General features: G+C 41.0%; 1 protein-coding gene across 4 annotated transcripts in view; it reads right to left on the reverse strand.

Moving 5' to 3' along the window:
* Positions 1-3,956: 3,956 nt before the first annotated feature.
* myo15aa (myosin XVAa) overlaps positions 3,957-20,048 on the reverse strand; it is a 126,790-nt gene continuing 110,698 nt past the window's right edge. For all 4 annotated transcript variants that reach the window (XM_062049883.1, XM_062049880.1, XM_062049882.1 and 1 more), the window contains 6 exons: positions 19,035-19,195; positions 17,372-17,505; positions 15,483-15,616; positions 15,269-15,402; positions 4,818-4,958; positions 3,957-4,753 (listed from right to left, as the gene is read on the reverse strand). In XM_062049883.1, coding sequence (XP_061905867.1) covers positions 4,652-4,753; positions 4,818-4,958; positions 15,269-15,402; positions 15,483-15,616; positions 17,372-17,505; positions 19,035-19,195 — 806 coding nt within the window. In that variant the 3' untranslated portion in view covers positions 3,957-4,651. The remainder of the gene's footprint in view (positions 4,754-4,817; positions 4,959-15,268; positions 15,403-15,482; positions 15,617-17,371; positions 17,506-19,034; positions 19,196-20,048) is intronic.

Below are 20,048 nucleotides of genomic sequence, written 5' to 3' on the forward strand. Positions count from 1 at the left end.
TGTCCATCAGTGAAGATGCACTGAAACTGGTGTTGAAATGATGCTACAAATTGTAATGAATTCACAATTATTTAATAAATACAACAGGTAATTAGTCACATTTTAGACATAAATGATTAATTCTACTCAGTGCAAATAGTCAAATATTGACAAAATATGAATCCTGAAATGGGTCTTCAATTCATGGCAGGGGGTAAAAAAAATCTATCCAATCTGTGTCCTTTTACAATCTCAACTTGAACGGCAAAGCAACTGAAAGTAAATGTTTTATACCAAACATATAAAAAAAAAAGCCAAAGTTAATCTACAATATACTTGTAATGCATTCAGTGCAGATTTCACCTTTTAAGGCCATGGGATTCAACTGTAGATAAGCTGATAAACAGCCTGCTTAAATGAAGTCAAATTAATTATGTTCAAATGCAGTTTTCAATCAATTTTGACAATGTTCGTCTTTCGAACATGCTTGTTATTGTTGCATTTTAATCTTCTACTTACAGTCTGGTACAATCAATTTGCAAGAAATGTTAATACCGGTCACATTTTAGACATAAATAATTAATTCTACTCAGTGCAAATAGTCAAATATTGACAAAATATTAATCCTGAAATGGGTCTTCAATTCATGGCAAGGGGTAAAAAAATAAATAAAAAACACAATCAATTTGCAAGAAATGTTAATACCGGTCATTTTTACCCCGGTTTTAAGAGTGTACTTACCTGAATCGTGTCCATCAGTGAAGATGCACTGAAACTGGTGTTGAAATGATGCTACAAATTGTAATGAATTCACAATTATTTAATAAATACAACAGGTAATTAGTCACATTTTAGACATAAATGATTAATTCTACTCAGTGCAAATAGTCAAATATTGACAAAATATGAATCCTGAAATGGGTCTTCAATTCATGGCAGGGGGTAAAAAACCATCCAATCTGTGTCTTTTTACAATCTCAACTTGAACGGCAAAGCAACTGAAAGTAAATGTTTTATACCAAACATATAAAAAAAAAAGCCGAAGTTAATCTACAATATACTTGAATTCTATACTTTTCCTGCTCCTTTGCAAGGACAAACTGCAGGAACAACAGTTGGCAGTTCAGATGTTCTAAGATCAGAGCTGTCTCAATTCAAAGTTAGTCAGTAAGCACGGCAAGTAAAACATTTGTATTCTGAAGAAAGAGAAGCCCTACTCATCTTAATCAATGGAAGAACAGGAAGTGGCTTAAAAGAAAGTGTTACAATTTGTGACAAGAACATTCATTCACAACCTGACAAAGTCTCACTTCCACTTCTGACTCAACACATTGGACTCACTGGTGTGTGACCTTTAGAAGCGGACCAGACTTCTTTCTTCTACAGTATGTCTTCTCAGGGGACAACACTACACAAGCGAAACATGGACATACAGTCGTGATCATAAGTTTACATCCCCTGGGAGAATTTATGATTTCTTGGCCATTCTTCAGAGAATATGAATGATAACACAAAAACCTTTCTTCCACTCATGCTTAAAGGCCTACTAAAATGATTTTTTTTTATTTAAACGGGGATAGCAGATCCATTCTATGTGTCATACTTGATCATTTCGTGATATTGCCATATTTTTGTTGAAAGGATTTAGTAGAGAACATCGACGATAAAGTTCGCAACTTTTGGTCGCTGATAAAAAAAGCCTTACCTGTACCGGAAGTAGCGTGACGTCACAGGTTGAAAGGCTCCTCACATTTCCCCATTGTTTACACCAGCAGCGAGAGAGATTCGGACCGAGAAAGCGACGATTACCCCATTAATTTGAGCGAGGATGAAAGATTCGTGGATGAGGAACGTGAGAGTGAAGGACTAGAGTGCAGTGCAGGACGTATCTTTTTTCGCTCTGACCGTAACTTAGGTACAAGCTGGCTCATTGGATTCCACACTTTCTCCTTTTTCTATTGTGGATCACGAATTTGTATTTTAAACCACCTGGGATACTATATCCTCTTGAAAATGAGAGTCGAGAACGCGAAATGGACATTCACAGTGACTTTTATCTCCACGACAATACATCGGCGAAGCTCTTTAGCTACGGAGCTAACGTGATAGCATCGTGCTTAAATGCAGATAGAAACAAAAGAAATAAACCCGACTGGAAGGATAGACAGAAAATCAACAATACTATTAAACCATGGACATGTAACCACACGGTTAATGCTTTCCAGCCTGGCGAAGCTTAACAATGCTGTTGCTAACGACGCCATTGAAGCTAACTTAGCTACGGGACCTCGACAGAGCTATGCTAAAAACATTAGCTCTGTACTTACGCCAGCTCTTATCTGCTCATCACGACCCGTGCTCACCTGCGTTCCAGCAATCAACGGAGCGACGAAGGACTTCACCCGATCACAGATGCGGTCGGCGGCCCGGAGACGGAGGAAGTCAAGGTGAGGACAGCGGTGCGGCGGCGGGCGTTGTAGCTTTCGACGACACCCTGGCCACCATCAGAGTCGGCAAGAAACATATATTTCCCCAAAGTTACGTACATGACATGCACATAGCGCCACGCACGTACGGGCAAGCGATCAAATGTTTGGAAGCCAAAGCTGTACTCACGGTAGCGCGTCTGCTATCCATCTCAAAGTCCTCCTGGTTGTGTTGCTGTAGTCCGCCGCTAATACACCGATCCCACCTACAGCTTTCTTCTTTGCAGTCTTCATTATTCATTCATGCAAAAGATTCACCAACACAGATGTCCAGAATACTGTGGAATTTTTCGATGAAAACAGAGCTTTTTTGTATTGGATTCAATGGTGTACCAATACTTCCGTTGCCGCCGTGACGTCACGCGGAAACGTCGTCATACCGAGACGTTTTCAACCGGATATTTCCCGGGAAATTTAAAATGTCACTTTATAAGTTAACCCGGCCGTATTGGCATGTGTTGCAATGTTAAGATTTCATCATTGATATATAAACTATCAGACTGCGTGGTCGCTAGTAGTGGCTTTCAGTAGGCCTTTAATGGTTGTGTGAAGCTATTTATTGGCAAACAACTGTGTTTACTCTTTTTAAATCAAAATGACAAAAGAAAGTACCCAAATGACCCTGATCAAAAGTTTACATACCCCAGTGACTGCATGGTCGAGTCGCCAGAAGAAAGCCATTTCTGCGCAAATGTCACAAAGTATCCCGCTTACATTACGCCAAACAGCACAGAGACAAGCCTCAAAACTTCTCAAACAAAGTAATTTGGAGTGATGAGACCAAAATTGAACTTTTTGGCTACTCGACCATGCAGCCCATTTTTCTTCAAGTGCCTCCTTATTGTGCATCTTGAAACAGCCACACCACAATTTTCCAGAGAGTCCTGTATTTCAGCTGAAGTTATTTGTTGATTTTTCTTTGCATCTCGAACAATTTTCCTGGCAGTTGTGGCTGAAATCTTTGCCGGTCTACCTGAAACCCTCATTTTCCACTTCTCAATCAGCGTTTGAACACTGCTGATTGGCATTCTCAATTCCTTGGATATCTTTTTATACCTTTTTCCTGTTTTATGCAGTTCAATTAGCTTTTCTCGCAGATCCTTTGTCAATTCTTTTGCCTTCCCCATGACTCAGAATCCAGAAACATGTGTGCAGCACTGGATGAAAGATGCAATGGTCTGTCAGAAGCCCAGAAACTCACTGACCTTTTTATACACACACATTAATTACCAACAAACATGTCACAGGTGAGGATTGGAACCTTGATTAGCCATTCAAACCTGTTTGTGTCAACTTTTGTGCATGTTATCAGATCAAAGTCACTGGGGTATGTACACTTTTGATCAGGGTCATTTGGGTACATTCTTTTGTCATTTTGATTTAAAAAGAATTAACACAGTTGTTTTCCAATAAATAGCTTCACACAACCATTAAGCATGAGTGGAAGAAATGTTTTTGTATTATCATTCATATTCTCTGAAGAATGGCCAAGAAATCATAAATTCTCCCAGAGTATTGTGGAGAATGCATATATATGTTTAAGAGTTATTTCTTTATTCATAGTCATGTTTGAAGCAGCTGGTGTTTTTCCATTTGTACTCTTTCTATTTCTTCATTTTATGTCCGCAAGTAAACAGTGTGTGTTACCTTGAAGACTTGGAATGTAGGACTTGGAGTACTCCCTTATATCTTATCTGTAGTAGAACAATGAGCCTGTATTCCTTTCTGGAGAGGGGGGCGGGGGGCTGTTTGCGGATTCAAAAAGTAGTCTCTTTCCGTTTGAATGCCAGATCAACTAGAGCAGCCGATACGAATGTATTAATTAAGTTGGTCTCCTAAAGCTTTGGAAAAAATTAGAAAATATTCAAATTCTGTCTTGATGGTCCTTCTTACTCAGCATATATGTCATCGAAAGAATTTGGGATTGACCAGTAATTTAGATTCCCTTGGAGGAAGAACTGGTCAATCCCAAGTTCTTTCGATGACATCTGAGTAAGAAGGACCATCAATATGTAAACTTATGAGCACGACTGTACTTTAGAGTAGTCAGTGCGCAGCTTGTACAGCAAGAGATTGACTACCCAGTTAAAAGGATGAGTATACTCACTTGTGTTGCCAGATATGAGTGTTGAGGACTGTAAATATATACAAGCAGTGTATGTGTGTGTACGTTTCAAGCACGTCTGCTATAGTAGGGTTATTTCACTGGGTGGCAACGTGAGTCTCTTCTCTCGGGCCGACAACATGTTCTCCATGTGCATGGCAACCGCTCGACACAGCTCCAGGCCCTGGAAAACACACAACAATATCAGTGAGGACACAACCTGCAGTTGTAGGTGCCGTTACACACACCTGCTCCAGTTGAAGCTGAGTGACGCGCTGGCTGAGCAGGTCTCCAACGGTGATCTCCACATATGGGTAACTGGAGCCTGAAGTGGGTCTCTGGGTGCGAGTTGATTGGACCTCTTTTAAAGGGAAACGCATCATGGCCTCCTGATCAGAGACGAAAACGACGTGCATTAAAAACAGACATAATAGTAGTAGACTGTCTAAACCAGGCCTGGGCAATTATTTTAACTCAGGGGGACACATTTTGAGAAAAACGTGTGCCTGGGGGCCGGTATATCTGATTTTTAGGAAAACTAATACAAAAACTCACAATAATGTCTGATTGAATGCTAAAAAAGTTATGAGAGACCGTCTTAAACAACTGTTTTGATGCCAACAAGCAATCCTAACTGTCAAAGCCAACGACAGTCGAAGTGTAATTTCCCCTCAATAGGTATTGTATGGCAGAACCATCGCTGTGGATCGACTAGAGTCGGAATTCCCCCACGTAAGCAATCCATTCAGGTGTAAACAAATGGCACAGATGGTGACGAGAATGTTTGTAACTCCTGTTATTTGTTGGAGGCTAAATTGCAGAGTCAGTCTCAGTAGAAGCATTTAAGTCCCATCTTAAAACTCATTTGTACACTGTAGCCTTTAAATAGAACCCCTTTTTAGGACCAGTTGATCTGCCGTCTCTCTTTTCTGCTCTGCCCCCCTCTCCTGCGTGGAGAGGTTTTCAGGTGACCATGGATCCAGGGATGATGCGCTAGCTGTTCAAAGTCGGGACCCAGGATGGACAACTCCTCTGTACACTGTAGCCTTTAAACAAAACCCCTTTTTTGGATCAGTTGATCTGCCGTCTCTCTTTTCTGCTCTGCCCTCCTCTCCTGCGTGGAGAGGTTTTCAGGTGACCATGGATCGGCCTCCACGGATGACGCGCTAGCTGTTCAAAGTCGGGACCCAGGATGGACAACTCCTCTGTACACTGTAGTCTTTAAATAAAACCCCTTTTTTGGACCAGTTGATCTGCCGTCTCTCTTTTCTGCTCTGCCCCTCTCTCCTGCGTGGAGAGGTTTTCAGGTGACCATGGATCGGCCTCCACGGATGACGCGCTAGCTGTTCAAAGTCGGGACCCAGGTTGGACAACTCCTCTGTGCATCAGTTGGTGACATGTCTCCATTCAAGAAGATCCCCTGCTGGTCTCCCAATGGACTGGACTTTCACATGAAGTCGGGACCTTGGGTGAGCACTCCTTATGCATCAGTCGGTGACGTCTCTGCGCCCCGACGTGTGTACATGTAAGAGGATCCCCTGCTGGCCCCATTATGGACTGGACTCTCACGTTATTAACTAGATCCACTCGGCATATATTACATCGGTCCCTTTCAAAGTTTCTCATTGTGTCCCATTGGGTTGAGTTTTTTCTTGCCCTGATGTGGGATCTGAGCCGAGGATGTCATTGTGGCTTGTGCAGCCCTTTGAGACACTTGTGATTAAGGGCTATAAATTCACTTTAATTGATTGATTTTTGGAATGGTTGAAGGGACAGTGTTGTACGTGGGACACAGGGGGTGTCGCAGACCACCTCCTCTGTTCAGGGATGTTTTTTCAACCTTGACATAGATGTCTCTTTTGTACCTCTGAGCACAAACCTGCACAAACATTTGGGACAAGTTTGAAGAGATGTGGACACTGGTCAGAAAATGCTTAAATGGACAAAGACCTTCTGGAGGAAAGTTCTGTGGTCAGATGAAACAAAAATGTAGCTGTTTGGCCACAATACCCTGTGCTCTGGGCCTGTTTTGCTGCCAATGGAACTGGAGCTTTACAGAGAGTAAATGGGACAATGAAAAAGGAGGATTACCTCCAAATTCTTCAGGACAAGCTAAAATCATCAGCCCGGAGGTTGGGTCTTGGGCACAGTTGGGTGTTCCAACAGGAAAATGTCCCCAAACACGTCAAAAGTGGTAAAGGAATGGCTGAATCAGGCTAGAATGAAAGTTTTAGAATGGCCTTCCCAAAGTCCTGACTTAAATGTGTGGACAATGCTGAAGAAACAAGTCCATGTCAGAAAACCAACAAATTGAGCAGAAGCTTGTGGATGGCTACCAAAAGCACCTTATTGCAGTGAAACTTGCCAAGGGACATGTAAGCAAATATTAACATTGCTGTACACTACCGTTCAAAAGTTTGGGGTCACATTGAAATGTCCTTATTTTTGAAGGAAAAGCACTGTACTTTTCAATGAAGATAACTTTAAACTAGTCTTAACTTGAAAGAAATACACTCTATACATTGCTAATGTGGTAAATGACTATTCTAGCTGCAAATGTCTGCTTTTTGGTGCAATATCTACATAGGTGTATAGAGGCCCATTTCCAGAAACTATCACTCCAGTGTTCTAATGGTACAATGTGTTTGCTCATTGGCTCAGAAGGCTAATTGATGATTAGAAAACCCTTGTGCAATCATGTTCACACATCTGAAAACAGTTTAGCTCGTTACAGAAGCTACAAAACTGACCTTCCTTTGAGCAGATTGAGTTTCTGGAGCATCACATTTGTGGGGTCAATTTAACACTCAAAATGGCCAGAAAAAGATAACTTTCATCTGAAACTCAACAGTCTATTCTTGTTCTTAGAAATTAAGGCTATTCTACAAAATTGTTTGGGTGACCCCAAACTTTTGAACGGTAGTGTATGTATACTTTTGACCCAGCACATTTGCTCACATTTTCAGTAGACCCATAATCAATTCATAAAAGAACCAAACTTCATGAATGTTTTTTTTGACCAACAAGTATGTGGTCCAATCACTCTATCATAAAAAAAATAAGAGTTGTAGAAATTATTGGAAACTCAAGACAGCCATGACATTATGTTCTTTGCAAGTGTATGTAAACTTTTGACCACGACTGTAAGATCACCAAAATAAACTGCAAAATCCAGCAACATTTTTTACACCACTAAATCTAGCTAGAAGAATCCTAAAGTTGTTTAATTATAAACAAAATGTGCCTTATTGGGCATGAGAAAATATGGCTATTGGCATACACAGAACCAGCCACAACACTATGAGTACTTGTACAATTGAAAGATCTCCTAGGATAACAATGCTCAGTTTGTATTGGCAATGTCTGAGCTGTGTCTAATATCATGGTTACATTATTTACCTAAATGAGGTAATGTACGGTTTATGCCAACTAAATTAGCTTTACAAAAAACTATACAAACTGGTTGAATTGGCCCCGCTATGGACTGGATTTTCACAATATTATGTCAGATCCACTCGACGTCCATTGCATCCAGTCTCCCCTAGAGGGGAGGGCGGGGGTGGGGGGGTCGTCACCCACATATGCGGTCCTCTCCAAGGTTTCTCATAGTCATTCACATCGACGTCTCATTGGGGTTGTGAGTTTTTCCTTGCCCTTATGTGGGCTCTGTACCGCAGATGTCGTTGTGGCTTGTGCAGCCCTTTGAGACACTTGTGATTTAGGGCTAAATAAATAAACATTCATTGATTGATTGATTGAATTAGTCAATTCTAGCTGGAAATGTTAAAAAAAACATCAATAGACTTAAAGAAGAATAGAACATATATTTTTTGTACTAAATTCTATTTTTAGTGAATCCGATATACCTGTATTGTGAAAGTAAATGAATTATTTTGGAACGTGGCCGCTTTTCGTCAAAATGTTTTAAAAAAACGTGAAAATAACATTGATTTTATTTTTAACACGACATCTTCCAGACACCATATGCAATTTTCTGGTGTCGTGTCCTTGACTTAATTAAAGGGTATGAACCATTCTGGACTCAACTGCCTAAATAAAAATTAACCCCCAAAAATGACTTATGTTTATTGTTTAAAAAAATAAAAAAAAGCAGAAAAAAACCTATAAAGTTCTGCTTGTAGAAAGTTTCTTTTGCAAGGTGCAACGTGGGCCAATAGTTGACTAGTTGCGCTACCATACTGGCAGCTTACACCTTCATCGCAGGTACAGAAAGGAAGATACACCAACACCGTCTTTTTACCATGAATTGATTAACGTGGACCCCGACTTAAACAAGTTGAAAAACTTATTGGGGTGTTACCATTTAGTGGTCAATTGTACGGAATATGTACTGTACTGTGCAACCTACTAATAAAAGTTTCAATCAATCAATCCGTGCCCTCTTTTCAACAGCATATATTATTTCACCTTCTACTACCACTAAGTCTAATGTCAGCAAGGTGTTGAGCTTATTAAGGTCACCAAGCGTCGCCAGCTTTTCTTTGCAGCAAGCAGGGGCCTTCTTAAGCAAACTGCTGGTTGACAAGGTCGGACCAACGAGCGTGAGGGCAGCCGTGATGGTGTGATGGTGTGATTGGCGGGGCAGCGGTGAACGTGACGTGTCCGAGCCATCAAACGCGGCGCTGGGAAAGGACACAAAAGATGTCAGATCGTTTGGTTTTCTGGCAAAGCTCCCTGTTGGAGATGTGGTCAAACTACCGAACACCCTCGATGGTTCTGAGGGTGCAGGACTTCAAGTCATGCATGGACCCTGAAGCTGTGGTCTTGCAGAGAGGCCAGGTCTCAGCACCTTGTGGGAGCACTGACAGGACGGCAATATTAACCCTGGCGTCTCAGCTGTAAACAAACTGAACGATCTCAGAGAAGAAGACGGTCTCATGAATTTCATCTTCGGACCAGTTGACATGCAGTCAACACACAGAGGACCCCCTCCAGTTCAGCGTATGTGCAGCAGAACAGGTTGATGTCGTTGGCGTAGTCCAGGTCGGTTACCAGGTCTCAGCAACTTGTGGGAGCACTGACAGGACGGCAATATTATCGCGGCGTATCACCTGTAAACAAACTGAGAGACAAACTGAACGATCTCAGAGAAGAAGACCGTCTCATGAATTTCGTCTTCGGACCAGTTGACATGCAGTCAACACACAAAGGACCCCCTCCAGTTCAGCGTATGTGCAGCAGAACAGGTTGATGTCGTTGGCGTAGTCCAGGTCGGTTACAGTAGGTCGTGGTTACCGATCTTGAATCCAGGGAAGCAGGGGCACACTGTCATCAGATGTTCAGTGATACCGTAAACAGGTCTGGCACCCCCATTGTCTAGCCAGCCTGTAACGGGGAAGTCGCCCTTTGTCACGACCCCCATAAAGCATTTGTAAGCAAAAAATACTGAATATTTCCACCTTAATCTTTATGATTGAGGAGTTACAAAAGTGCTGTGAAAGTACAGACCTTTTTAAGACAGTTTGAACCCTGCAGCACAATGCTCCTGTGGCCTGCGTATCAATTGTCCTTGGTGTAGGTCTAGTCCTAAGACCGTTGTTTTAGGATTCTGTCCAAACAAATTATGTTATTGTTGCAAGAAACCATTAAGCCAACATTTTGGTTTCAAGTTTGAGTCAGTCTTGTTGACTGGATGAATAGTGCCTCTCAAAAAGGAAATAAAATCCAGCACCTTCTCCTGTGCTTCCCTTCTGTTGAAGCGGACTCTTGTTGTCCAAGTTCTGAAGTAGGTGCATCTTCACCACTGCTGCTCTCCTCACTTGATAAGATTTGTTCAGTGATGTCTCCACTCTGTATGATCTGGGAAGCAACAGTCTTCCCATCCATGTCCTGTATGTCCTGCAGCTTGTCATAGAGACCAATGCATGTTTGTACAGCATGGAGCTTCTCTTCCGTCTCTGGTTCCTCCGTGGAAAGAATGCTACAGGCGTGGTTTAGTAGATGTTCTTTCATTTTATGCATCTTCAAGAAGAGCTTGTCCTTCTGAGCCTGGAGGTCTTCAATGACCCTGTCCGCGTTCTCGGCGCTCTCTTTCTCCTTTATCTGACTCTCATGCAGCTGGAGTCTGAGGTCGTTGATTATCTTCCAACTGGCAAGCAGATTACTATCACTGAGTTGCTCCTTCTCTTCGGACGCCTTCAGTTTTTGACGAAGAGGAACAATCTCCGTCCACATCTGAGTCAAGTTTATGTCATGCTTTCTTTTTCCTTGAAGGTATTCTAGGACCGCGACTTGGACGTTGATTTGGCTTTTTAGTCTTTCTCTTTCCTTTGGCTCACACAGCAGGAGACGCGTCTTGTTGCAATCAAGGTCTTTGGTGATACTGCACAGGAAGCTGTCAATGTAGGTCGACCAGTGAGTATCGATGTTACCCATGTTGCTCCTTCTCAGGTGGTGTGTGGTGCGAGCCTCCATGTAGGTTCCTAACTGGAAAAAGCTGCATTCTTCTGTCACTAAAGCATCAGAAAGTCAGTCATGACATCATCAAAGGCGTCAGTTGGTGATGTTGATTCAAATTGAACAGCAGGAAGGGGTGTGGGTGGAGCTCAATATTTGCTCCCTGCCATAGTAATCTGTCGTATTTAGTGGTCTGCATGTGGATCAAAAGTTGACAAGTAAAGAACATTATTTAATGGCTGTCTTCAGTTTCCAATCATTTCTACAACTCTTATTTTTTTGTGATAGAGTGACCAGTCCGTAAAGCTGCTCAAGTTTGCGGACGACACCACCCTCATCGGGCTCATCTCCGATGGCGACGAGTCCGCCTACAGGAGAGAGGTGGACCGGCTGGCGTCCTGGTGCAGCCTCAACAACATGGAGCTGAACGCCCAGAAAACAGTGGAGATGATCATGGACTTCAGGAAAGTCACAGCCCCACCATCCCCCCCCTCACTCTGATTGACTCTCCCACCCCCGTCTCCATCGTGGACTCCTTCCGTTTCTTGGGCACCACCATAACCCAGGACCTCAAGTGGGAGCCGACCATCAATATGGAAACGCTAAAAACTACAACATGGCTGACAGGGAGAAGACGCAGTCAGAGTGGAGGCACGTAATTAAGACCGCCCACAAAATGGCACATCCTGAAGCAGTGTTTCCCATAAACTGCCAAGATACCTGTGGCGGTGGGGGCGTGGCTATGGGCGTGGTCACCATGACATCATCAAGTAATTTGCATAATTTACTACAATGATATGATTTTCTCTAAAAAGGCTAAAAAAATGTATACTTACTAATTAATAATAACAGTTTTGTTTTAAACGTCCATCCATCCTACAATAAAATTACAACACTTTATGTACATATTTATATACAGATTTGAACAATAAGTTATTCACTGAAATATATTTATTAATCGTGGTTCTTACAAAAAATATATCTTATCAAATATAAAAGCTAAAATGTCTCTTAAAGCTCTGCCCCTTTAATTAGTGCATACTAAATAATTTAACTTTAGCCTACTACTACAACCATATTATTTACCAGCAACATAAAGTGAAACAGAGGCAGAGGTGTCCTGCCACAGTCAGTAACAAATAAACAGAAAACAGTAGTGGTCAAATACAAATAAGGCAACAAGACAAGTATCCTACACTGGAGTCAGGGCTGCATGGCATTGTGGGTATTTGTTGTGTTGTGTTTATGTTGTGTTACAGTGCGCAGGTTCTCCAGAAATGTGTTTGTCGTTCTTTTTTGGTGTGGGTTCACAGTGTGGCGCATATTTGTAACGTAACAGTGTTAAAGTTGTTTTATACGGCAACCGTCAGTGTAAACTGTGTGGCTGTTGACCAAGTATGCCTTGCTGTCTCCTACGTGTACGAGTCCAAGCTCAATACAACATGGGACCTGTCTGGCACGCTGTTTGCACAAACTATAGAGGACAATAAATGCAGAGCCATCAGGGTATGCTCTTAATTCAGTTGTTAAGGTGAAAATCTGAAAATATTTTCCTCGGGGGATTTCTAGGAGAGGCACGGAGATCGCAAGTAAGCTGCTGGGAAAATCGGGAGGGTCGGCAAGTATGCAGCTGAGCCGCATCAGAGTGGTCAAAGAGCCGCATGCGGCTCCGGAGCCGCGGGTTGCCGACCCCTGAACTATATGATTTGCCTGAGAAGCTGGACAGGACAAAAAATAAATAAATTAAAAAAATCGATTTGTGGCGGACGTAATTATTTCGTGGCGGGCCGCCACAAATAAATGAATGTGTGGGAAACACTGTGAAGAGACGGTGAGAAAGCAGTTTGAAGATGGTCTATAAAACAATGCATGCAACATTTTGACCAAAGAACCATCATTACATGTTATGTAGACCACAAGGAAATGTGTTAAATGTCCCAAAAATTAATTATATAGGGAAGTGAATTATATTTATACAGCATTTTTCTCTACTGACTCATAGTCAAACTGATTATCTACATCTTTAAGGTCCATTTAAAGCAGTGTGGGTGGCACTGGGAGCAGGCGGGAAAAGTGTCTTGTCCAAGGACACAAAGGCTGTGACTAAGATGGCGGAATCAGGCATCGAACCTGGAACCTTCAAGTTGCTGGCACGGCTGCTCTACCAACCAAGCCACGCCACCCAAAATCCCACTATGGGTTTTATTTGTATAGCACTATGACCCCTTTTAACAGTAGTGATGGGTAAACGGCGCCTCAGTGACTACATGGCACGTATTGGTGTTTTATAACAGTCACCCGCCATCTAGTGACGCTGTCATGACCTGTCACATCACATCATGCCTTCTATTGACTTTGTTGGTGTTTTCCTACGTGTCTTAGTTACGGTTTAGCGCTCTTATTTTGGTCGTTCCTCCTGTTTTGTTTGTGTGTTCCTGCAAGCGTCTTTACTCCCACCCTTGAACATCTCGCAGCTGTTTTCATTTTGTAATTACGGCTATTTAAGTTGAGCCTTTGCTGCAAGCCTTTGTCAGGACTTTCTCATGTATGTTGATACCCTTGCTGCACATTTTTCACCCGTGAGTTTTTGCTGTTTTCCAGCATTCCGTTTTGTTTATACCCTGATCAGTTTACTTTCGTTTTCCATAGCCTTCCTTTGTTTTTTGTTTATTTGAGCAATGAAATACCTTTTTACCTGCACGTTGTCTCTTCTGCTTTCTGCTGTTTTCATTTTGTAATTACGGCTATTTAAGTCGAGCCTTTGTCAGGACTTTCTCATGTATGTTGATACATCGTAGACGCTATTCCTGCTGCACATTTCTCACCCGTAAGTTTTTGCTGTTTTCCAGCATTCCGTTTTGTTTATACCCTGATCAGTTTAGTTTCGTTTTGCATAGCCTTCCTTTCTTTTTTGTTTATTTGAGCAATGAAATACCTTTTTACCTGCACGTTGTCTCTTCGGCTTTCTGCTGTTTTCATTTTGTAATTACGGCTATTTAAGTTGAGCCTTTGTCAGGACTTTGTCATGTATGTTGATACATCGTAGACGCAATTCCTGCTGCACATTATTCTCCCGTGAGTTTTTGCTGTTTTCCAGCATTCCGTTTTGTTTATACCCTGATCAGTTTAGTTTAGTTTTGCATAGCCTTCCTTGGTCTTTTGTTTATTTGAGCAATTAAATACCTTTTTACCTGCACGTTGTATCTTCTGCTTTCTGTTGTTTTCATTTTGTAATTACGGCTAACTAAGTTGAGCCTGTGTCAGGACTTTCTCATGTATGTTGATACATTGTGGACGCTACCCTTGTTGCACATTTCTCACCCGTGAGTTTTTGCTGTTTTCCAGCATTCCGTTTTGTTTATACCCTGATCAGTTTAGTTTCGTTTTGCATAGCCTTCCTTTGTTTTTTGTTTATTTGAGCAATGAAATACCTTTTTACCTGCACGTTGTCTCTTCTGCTTTCTGCTGTTTTCATTTTGTAATTACGGCTATTTAAGTCGAGCCTTTGTCAGGACTTTCTCATGTATGTTGATACATCGTAGACGCTACTCCTGCTGCACATTATTCACCCGTGAGTTTTTGCTGTTTTCCAGCATTCCGTTTTGTTTATACCCTGATCAGTTTAGTTTCGTTTTGCATAGCCTTCCTTTGTTTTTTGTTTATTTGAGCAATGAAATACCTTTTTACCTGCACGTTGTCTCTTCGGCTTTCTGCATCTTGGGATCATGCTCTATTATGAGCGTCACAGGCGCTTTACATTTCAGTATTGTTTGGCCCATCACTACTTAACACAATAATATAACTGTTAACATCTAAACATACTTTTTTGTTAAATCACGTATTTAAATATCTCTTATCAGACTGTACAACTCCTCTCTGGGAGGAAGGGGTTAGTAGGATGACAGGGGATGCAAAACAATATTTTTTATTTATTTATACCATTATTTACTTTTTAATTCGATCTCAATTCTGTACACTGCTGCTGGAATTTTAATTTTCCTGAGGGAAGTCTCCTGAAGGAATCAAAGTACGTACTATCTATCTATCTATCTATCTATCTATCTATCTATCTATCTATCTATCTATCTATCTATCTATCTATCTATCTATCTATCTATCTATCTATCCATCTATCTATCTATCTATCTAAAGGATTTCTGGCCAATATTTTCCACAAGGATCCAATGACCTTGCAAGAAAATAGCTGCACTCTTTTCAGTGGATTCTTCACACTGGCTGGACTTTTTGCTTGCTTTTGTGTAATTGTGTGTTTGTGGCATACGTGAGTGTCTTTGTTGAGAAAGTGGAGTCCATTAAGATTCACCGCCAGGATGCACGGGGCCTTGATGGAGGCTGAGCTGGAGCTCTGGATGTAGAAGAAGGAGGATCCAAACATGGGGAAAGCACTGACCAGACCTTGGAGAAACATAGATAATGGCTCACTATACAGATTTAAGCTCCATGTGACAAATCAATACTAACACAGCAGGTCTTACCTAGGAACTGTGCTTGAGACTGGTGTGGGTTAAGCGGCTGCACCTGTTGCATATGTTGAGTTGCCATATTGAGCCACTGCTGAGGATTCTGTTTGCTGTAAAACTGTGGAGGGACACACTCCTGCAACTCACGTCTGAACACACACACACACACACACATACACAAGCTATGTTATAGAAGCATATACATTTATTATTATTATGCATGAAGCAAATGAAGAAGCAGCCCCACTCATTGGTTACTACGTACGAGAGCCAGTACAAGGACACTGTCACATATAATTTTTGTTGTCATGGTTTTCTACACCAAAATTAATCTATTTATTATTTTTCTTATTATTATTATTATTCTTTTTCTGCAAATTTTGGCGCGCTCTGCCTTCCACATTTTTCACCCGATTCAAACCGTTCCAACTTCAAACTGTTCAGCCTATTCAGGAATCGCGGGCTTTCCCTTGAAAAATTTCAGAAATTCCCAAATTCCCCATAATTCCAGCTTTTCCGGGACAATTTTCCCATTCAAATTGAATTGGCCATTTTTCAAACTTCCCCCATTTCCACATTTTTCAACCTATTCAAACCATTCCACCTTCAACCTACTCCACGATTCTGGAAATTCAAACTTCTCTTTTTCCAAGTTCAAAAAAATTCCAGGATTTTCCAGAATTGCTTGTTTTCCAAAGCCCTATTTCCACCCTTTTTTCTGGCGACTACTCCTCCCACATTTTTCAACGCATTTCAACCGTTCCATCGTCAAAACATTCCTCTTAATCAGGACAAAAAACAAAGTTGTTTTTTTAACTGGAAAAATTTACGGTTTTCCCCTAAATTCCAGAAATTCCGTAATACCATTTCTCAATTCAACATGTTACTATTTCAACATTTCTCCACCGATTTGAAAAATTTCAACACCAACCATTTCAACTAATTCTGACCATTCACATTTTTTTACCATTTTCAAGAAAATTCCCGCTTTTCCATTTAAAAAAAAAAAATTCCTATTGAAATCAATGGGACATTCTTCAAAGTTCCACAATTTCCACATTTTTCATCTGATTCGAACCGTTCCAACTTCAAAATATTCAGCCTGTTCAGGAATTGTGTGCTCTACTTCAACAATTCTAAAAAAAATTCCCGGATTCTCCATAATTCCTTTTTATTTTAGCATTTTCCCCATTCAAAATGAATTGGCCATTTTTCAAACTTCCACAATCCCCATATTCTTCGACTCATTCAAACCATTCCACCTTCAACACATTCCGGAAAATTCTTCAAACTACCCTTTTTCCAAGTTAAAAAAATTCCCGATTTTCCCGAAATTCCCTGATACCATTTACTACTCAACATTTCTTGACCTATTTAAACAATTCTAACACCAACCAATTCAGCTCATTTAGGACATTCATGCTCCTAATCATTTTCAAAAAATCCTGCTTTTCCCAAAATTCCCAAATTTCCAGGAAGTTCACATTGAAATGAATGAGACATTTTTCCAAGTTGCATAATTCCCACATTTTTCAACCTATTCAAACCAGTCCAACATTAAAACATTCCACTCATCCTGGACATTCAAACTATACTTTCCCAAGTTCCAAATCAAATTCTGGTTTTCCTGGAAATTCAAACCATTCCAACATTCAAACTATTCTTACATTCATACTACATTCTGTCAGCATTCCACTTCGACTTCAGCATTGGAGCATTCACACGCAATTCCTTCAGGAATTGCCTCGTCTAGTTATATTGTATTTGTTCTATACACAGTAGCTCTTATATCAGCCTAATTGTTGTCCTGCCAAACAAGGTCTGTACAAGATGTTGCTACTGAGCACAACATGTATTGCTAGCACAATGTGGAGCATGGCATGCAGGTGTCTGCATGTACTTACATGGTGGGCAGATAGGTGGTGTCTTTGGCACGGTGCTGTAGGGCAGCGAGTCTGGCAATCTGCTGCAGATGTTGTTCACTGGCCTTTGCCTGAGGGACCACACTTAGCAAGGCCTTCAGGTAATCTGGCAACACCTGACACCAGACACACATGAACACTGGTATTTATCACCTTGCATATCACCTCACCTGCTCTGGGAGCAGAACAAATCCATATATTGAGTTATAGCCTGCAAATTGATGCCTCACCTGAGCCAAAAATGTACAGTATATTACTTATACTCTTTCAAATGTTCTTGTAATCAGACAATATTTTCGGTATATTTAGATGGAATCTTTACCTGACATGTTTCGACTGTCATCTGCAGTCTTCTTCAGAAGGGTCACCTGACCACTGTGACGTGTCGCCTATCAGCTGTTCTTATAGGCGTGGCCAACCAGGCAGACCTGTCAAGTCTACCTGGTTGGCTTCCCCCCACCCCTTCGCTTGATGGTTAATGGAGGAGGTAGTCCCAGGTATGCTCCCTCATTCCGATTGATGGTTTCCTTGGGCCCCTTCCTTAGTTCGATCGCCTCCTTAATCCATCGTTTGAATTTGTTACTTTCTGTGCCGATGATTTTGCCGTTGTCCCGGTCTATGATGTGGTTATTTATTTTGCAATGATCTGATACGGTTGATTTTTAGATTTCCTGTTCGGATTTTTGTTTTAGGCTTCTTGTAAACCTTCCGGTTGTCTCTTTTTCGCATTCTTTCTGATGTTCTTCCTTCCTTGTGTTGAATGTCCTCCCTGTTTCTTCGATGTATGATTCTTTGCATGATTTACACGGGATTTCGTAGATGACATTGCATTTCTTGTCTTGTTCTATTTTGTCTTTTGGATGTACAAGTAACTGTCTTGTTTTTGTGTGAGGTTTAAATGTTGTGTTTTTTCATGACCCGCTGTAGTTACTCCCCTAATGTATGGTAAGATTATGACCTCTTTGTTCTTTATTTCAGGTTTTTCTTTGAGTTTCTTCTTTGTTCTCTTTTCCTTATGTTTTACTTGTTGTTGCCCCTTTTTTGATAAAAAAAAAAGTTTTACTTGTCCTTCCAGCAGTCTACCTGGTTGGCCACGCCTATGAGAACAGCTGATAGGTGACACGTCACAGTGGTCAGGTGACCCTTCTGAAGAAGACTGCAAATGACAGTCGAAACATGTCAGGTAAAGATTCCATCTAAATCAGTGGTTCTTAACCTTGTTGGAGGTACCGAACCCCACCAGTTTCATATGCGCATTCACCGAACCCTTCTTCAAATTCAAGATAAAGTTATATGTTTTTTTACTGGTGCACAAAATGAACCGTGCATGAACATCACCTTGTTCAAAGAACAAAACCAACACAGTGCATGAACTCACGACAAATTACACACTTGCAAATCAGATGGAAAATTAGAGGGAACAATGTTTTGGGGGTATCCAAACAATGTTTGGATACTCATTTGCACGATGAGTCGGGTGTGTCTTGACCTCCGCCGAACCCCTGAGGCCGACTCACCGAACCCCTAGGGTTCGATCGAACCCAGATTAAGAACCACTGATCTAAATATACCGAAAATATTGTCTGATTACAAGAAAATGTGAAAGAGTATATGAATAAGCAGACATAATGAGCAGTATATTTACCTGGTTGTAATGCATGGTAACATAGAGTTCATTATCCAGTTTCAAAGCCAGACTCCATATGACTCTTCTGAACCAAAGACTGTAGTTGGCATCTACTGGTTCTGCTTCTGTAGTAACATCCAGAATGTACTCTCTCTTGTTTAGGGGACGAACATTCTGACCTAAAAAAAACAAACAAACACACACTTTAGCATTTAATGAACAAACGATGTGCTGCACTGTATGTCTTCTACTTCAGTGGTGCCCAACGTTTTTTGCGCCACGGACCAGTTTAATGTAGGCATTATTTTCAGGGACCGGCTTTCCACTCGTGCCAGATAAATACAGCAAAATTGAGTGCATGAAAAATACAACTCACTATAACGCTGAATTAGTGGGAGCCCCGGGCTTGTTTCTTTGCAATGAGATGCTGATGGAAATCAGCCTTTGGCTACAATCTGTCACTTTTCTATTTGATATGTTCATTAATGAGCATTGTATCATGTCACAAAGTTATAAGAAATGGCAACTTCCTATGAGGAGTTTTATTGTACATCTATAAACAAGCTCATTGGTGTGTCTAGTGCACAGGTGTCAAACTCAAGGCCCGCGGGCCGGATCTGGCCCTCCATGTCATTTTATATGGCCCGCAAAAGCCTGGAAATAATATATGTCAATAAAATACTTTATATTTTCTTTGTCATTTTCTTACTAAAGGTATTAGGTTTTTTTTTCTAGTTTGACAGGGAAAAAAAATTGTGTCCAATATTGCAACAAATATTATATTATCTAACTTTGTTGGTAAAAATGGTAAATGGTGAATGGGTCGTACTTGTATAGTGCTTTTCTACCCTTTTCAGGAACTCAAAGCGCTTTGACGCTATTTTACACATTCACCCATTCACACACACACATTCACACACTGATGGCACACAATCCAAATAAATACTTAAATATCTGCTTAACTTATGATTTCGAAGCAAGTTATCCATCAAATTGTACACTATAAAAATGACCAATAGATTTTACTGTAAA

Source organism: Entelurus aequoreus, linkage group LG06, assembly GCF_033978785.1.
Source record: "Entelurus aequoreus isolate RoL-2023_Sb linkage group LG06, RoL_Eaeq_v1.1, whole genome shotgun sequence".
Lineage (NCBI taxonomy): Eukaryota > Metazoa > Chordata > Actinopteri > Syngnathiformes > Syngnathidae > Entelurus > Entelurus aequoreus.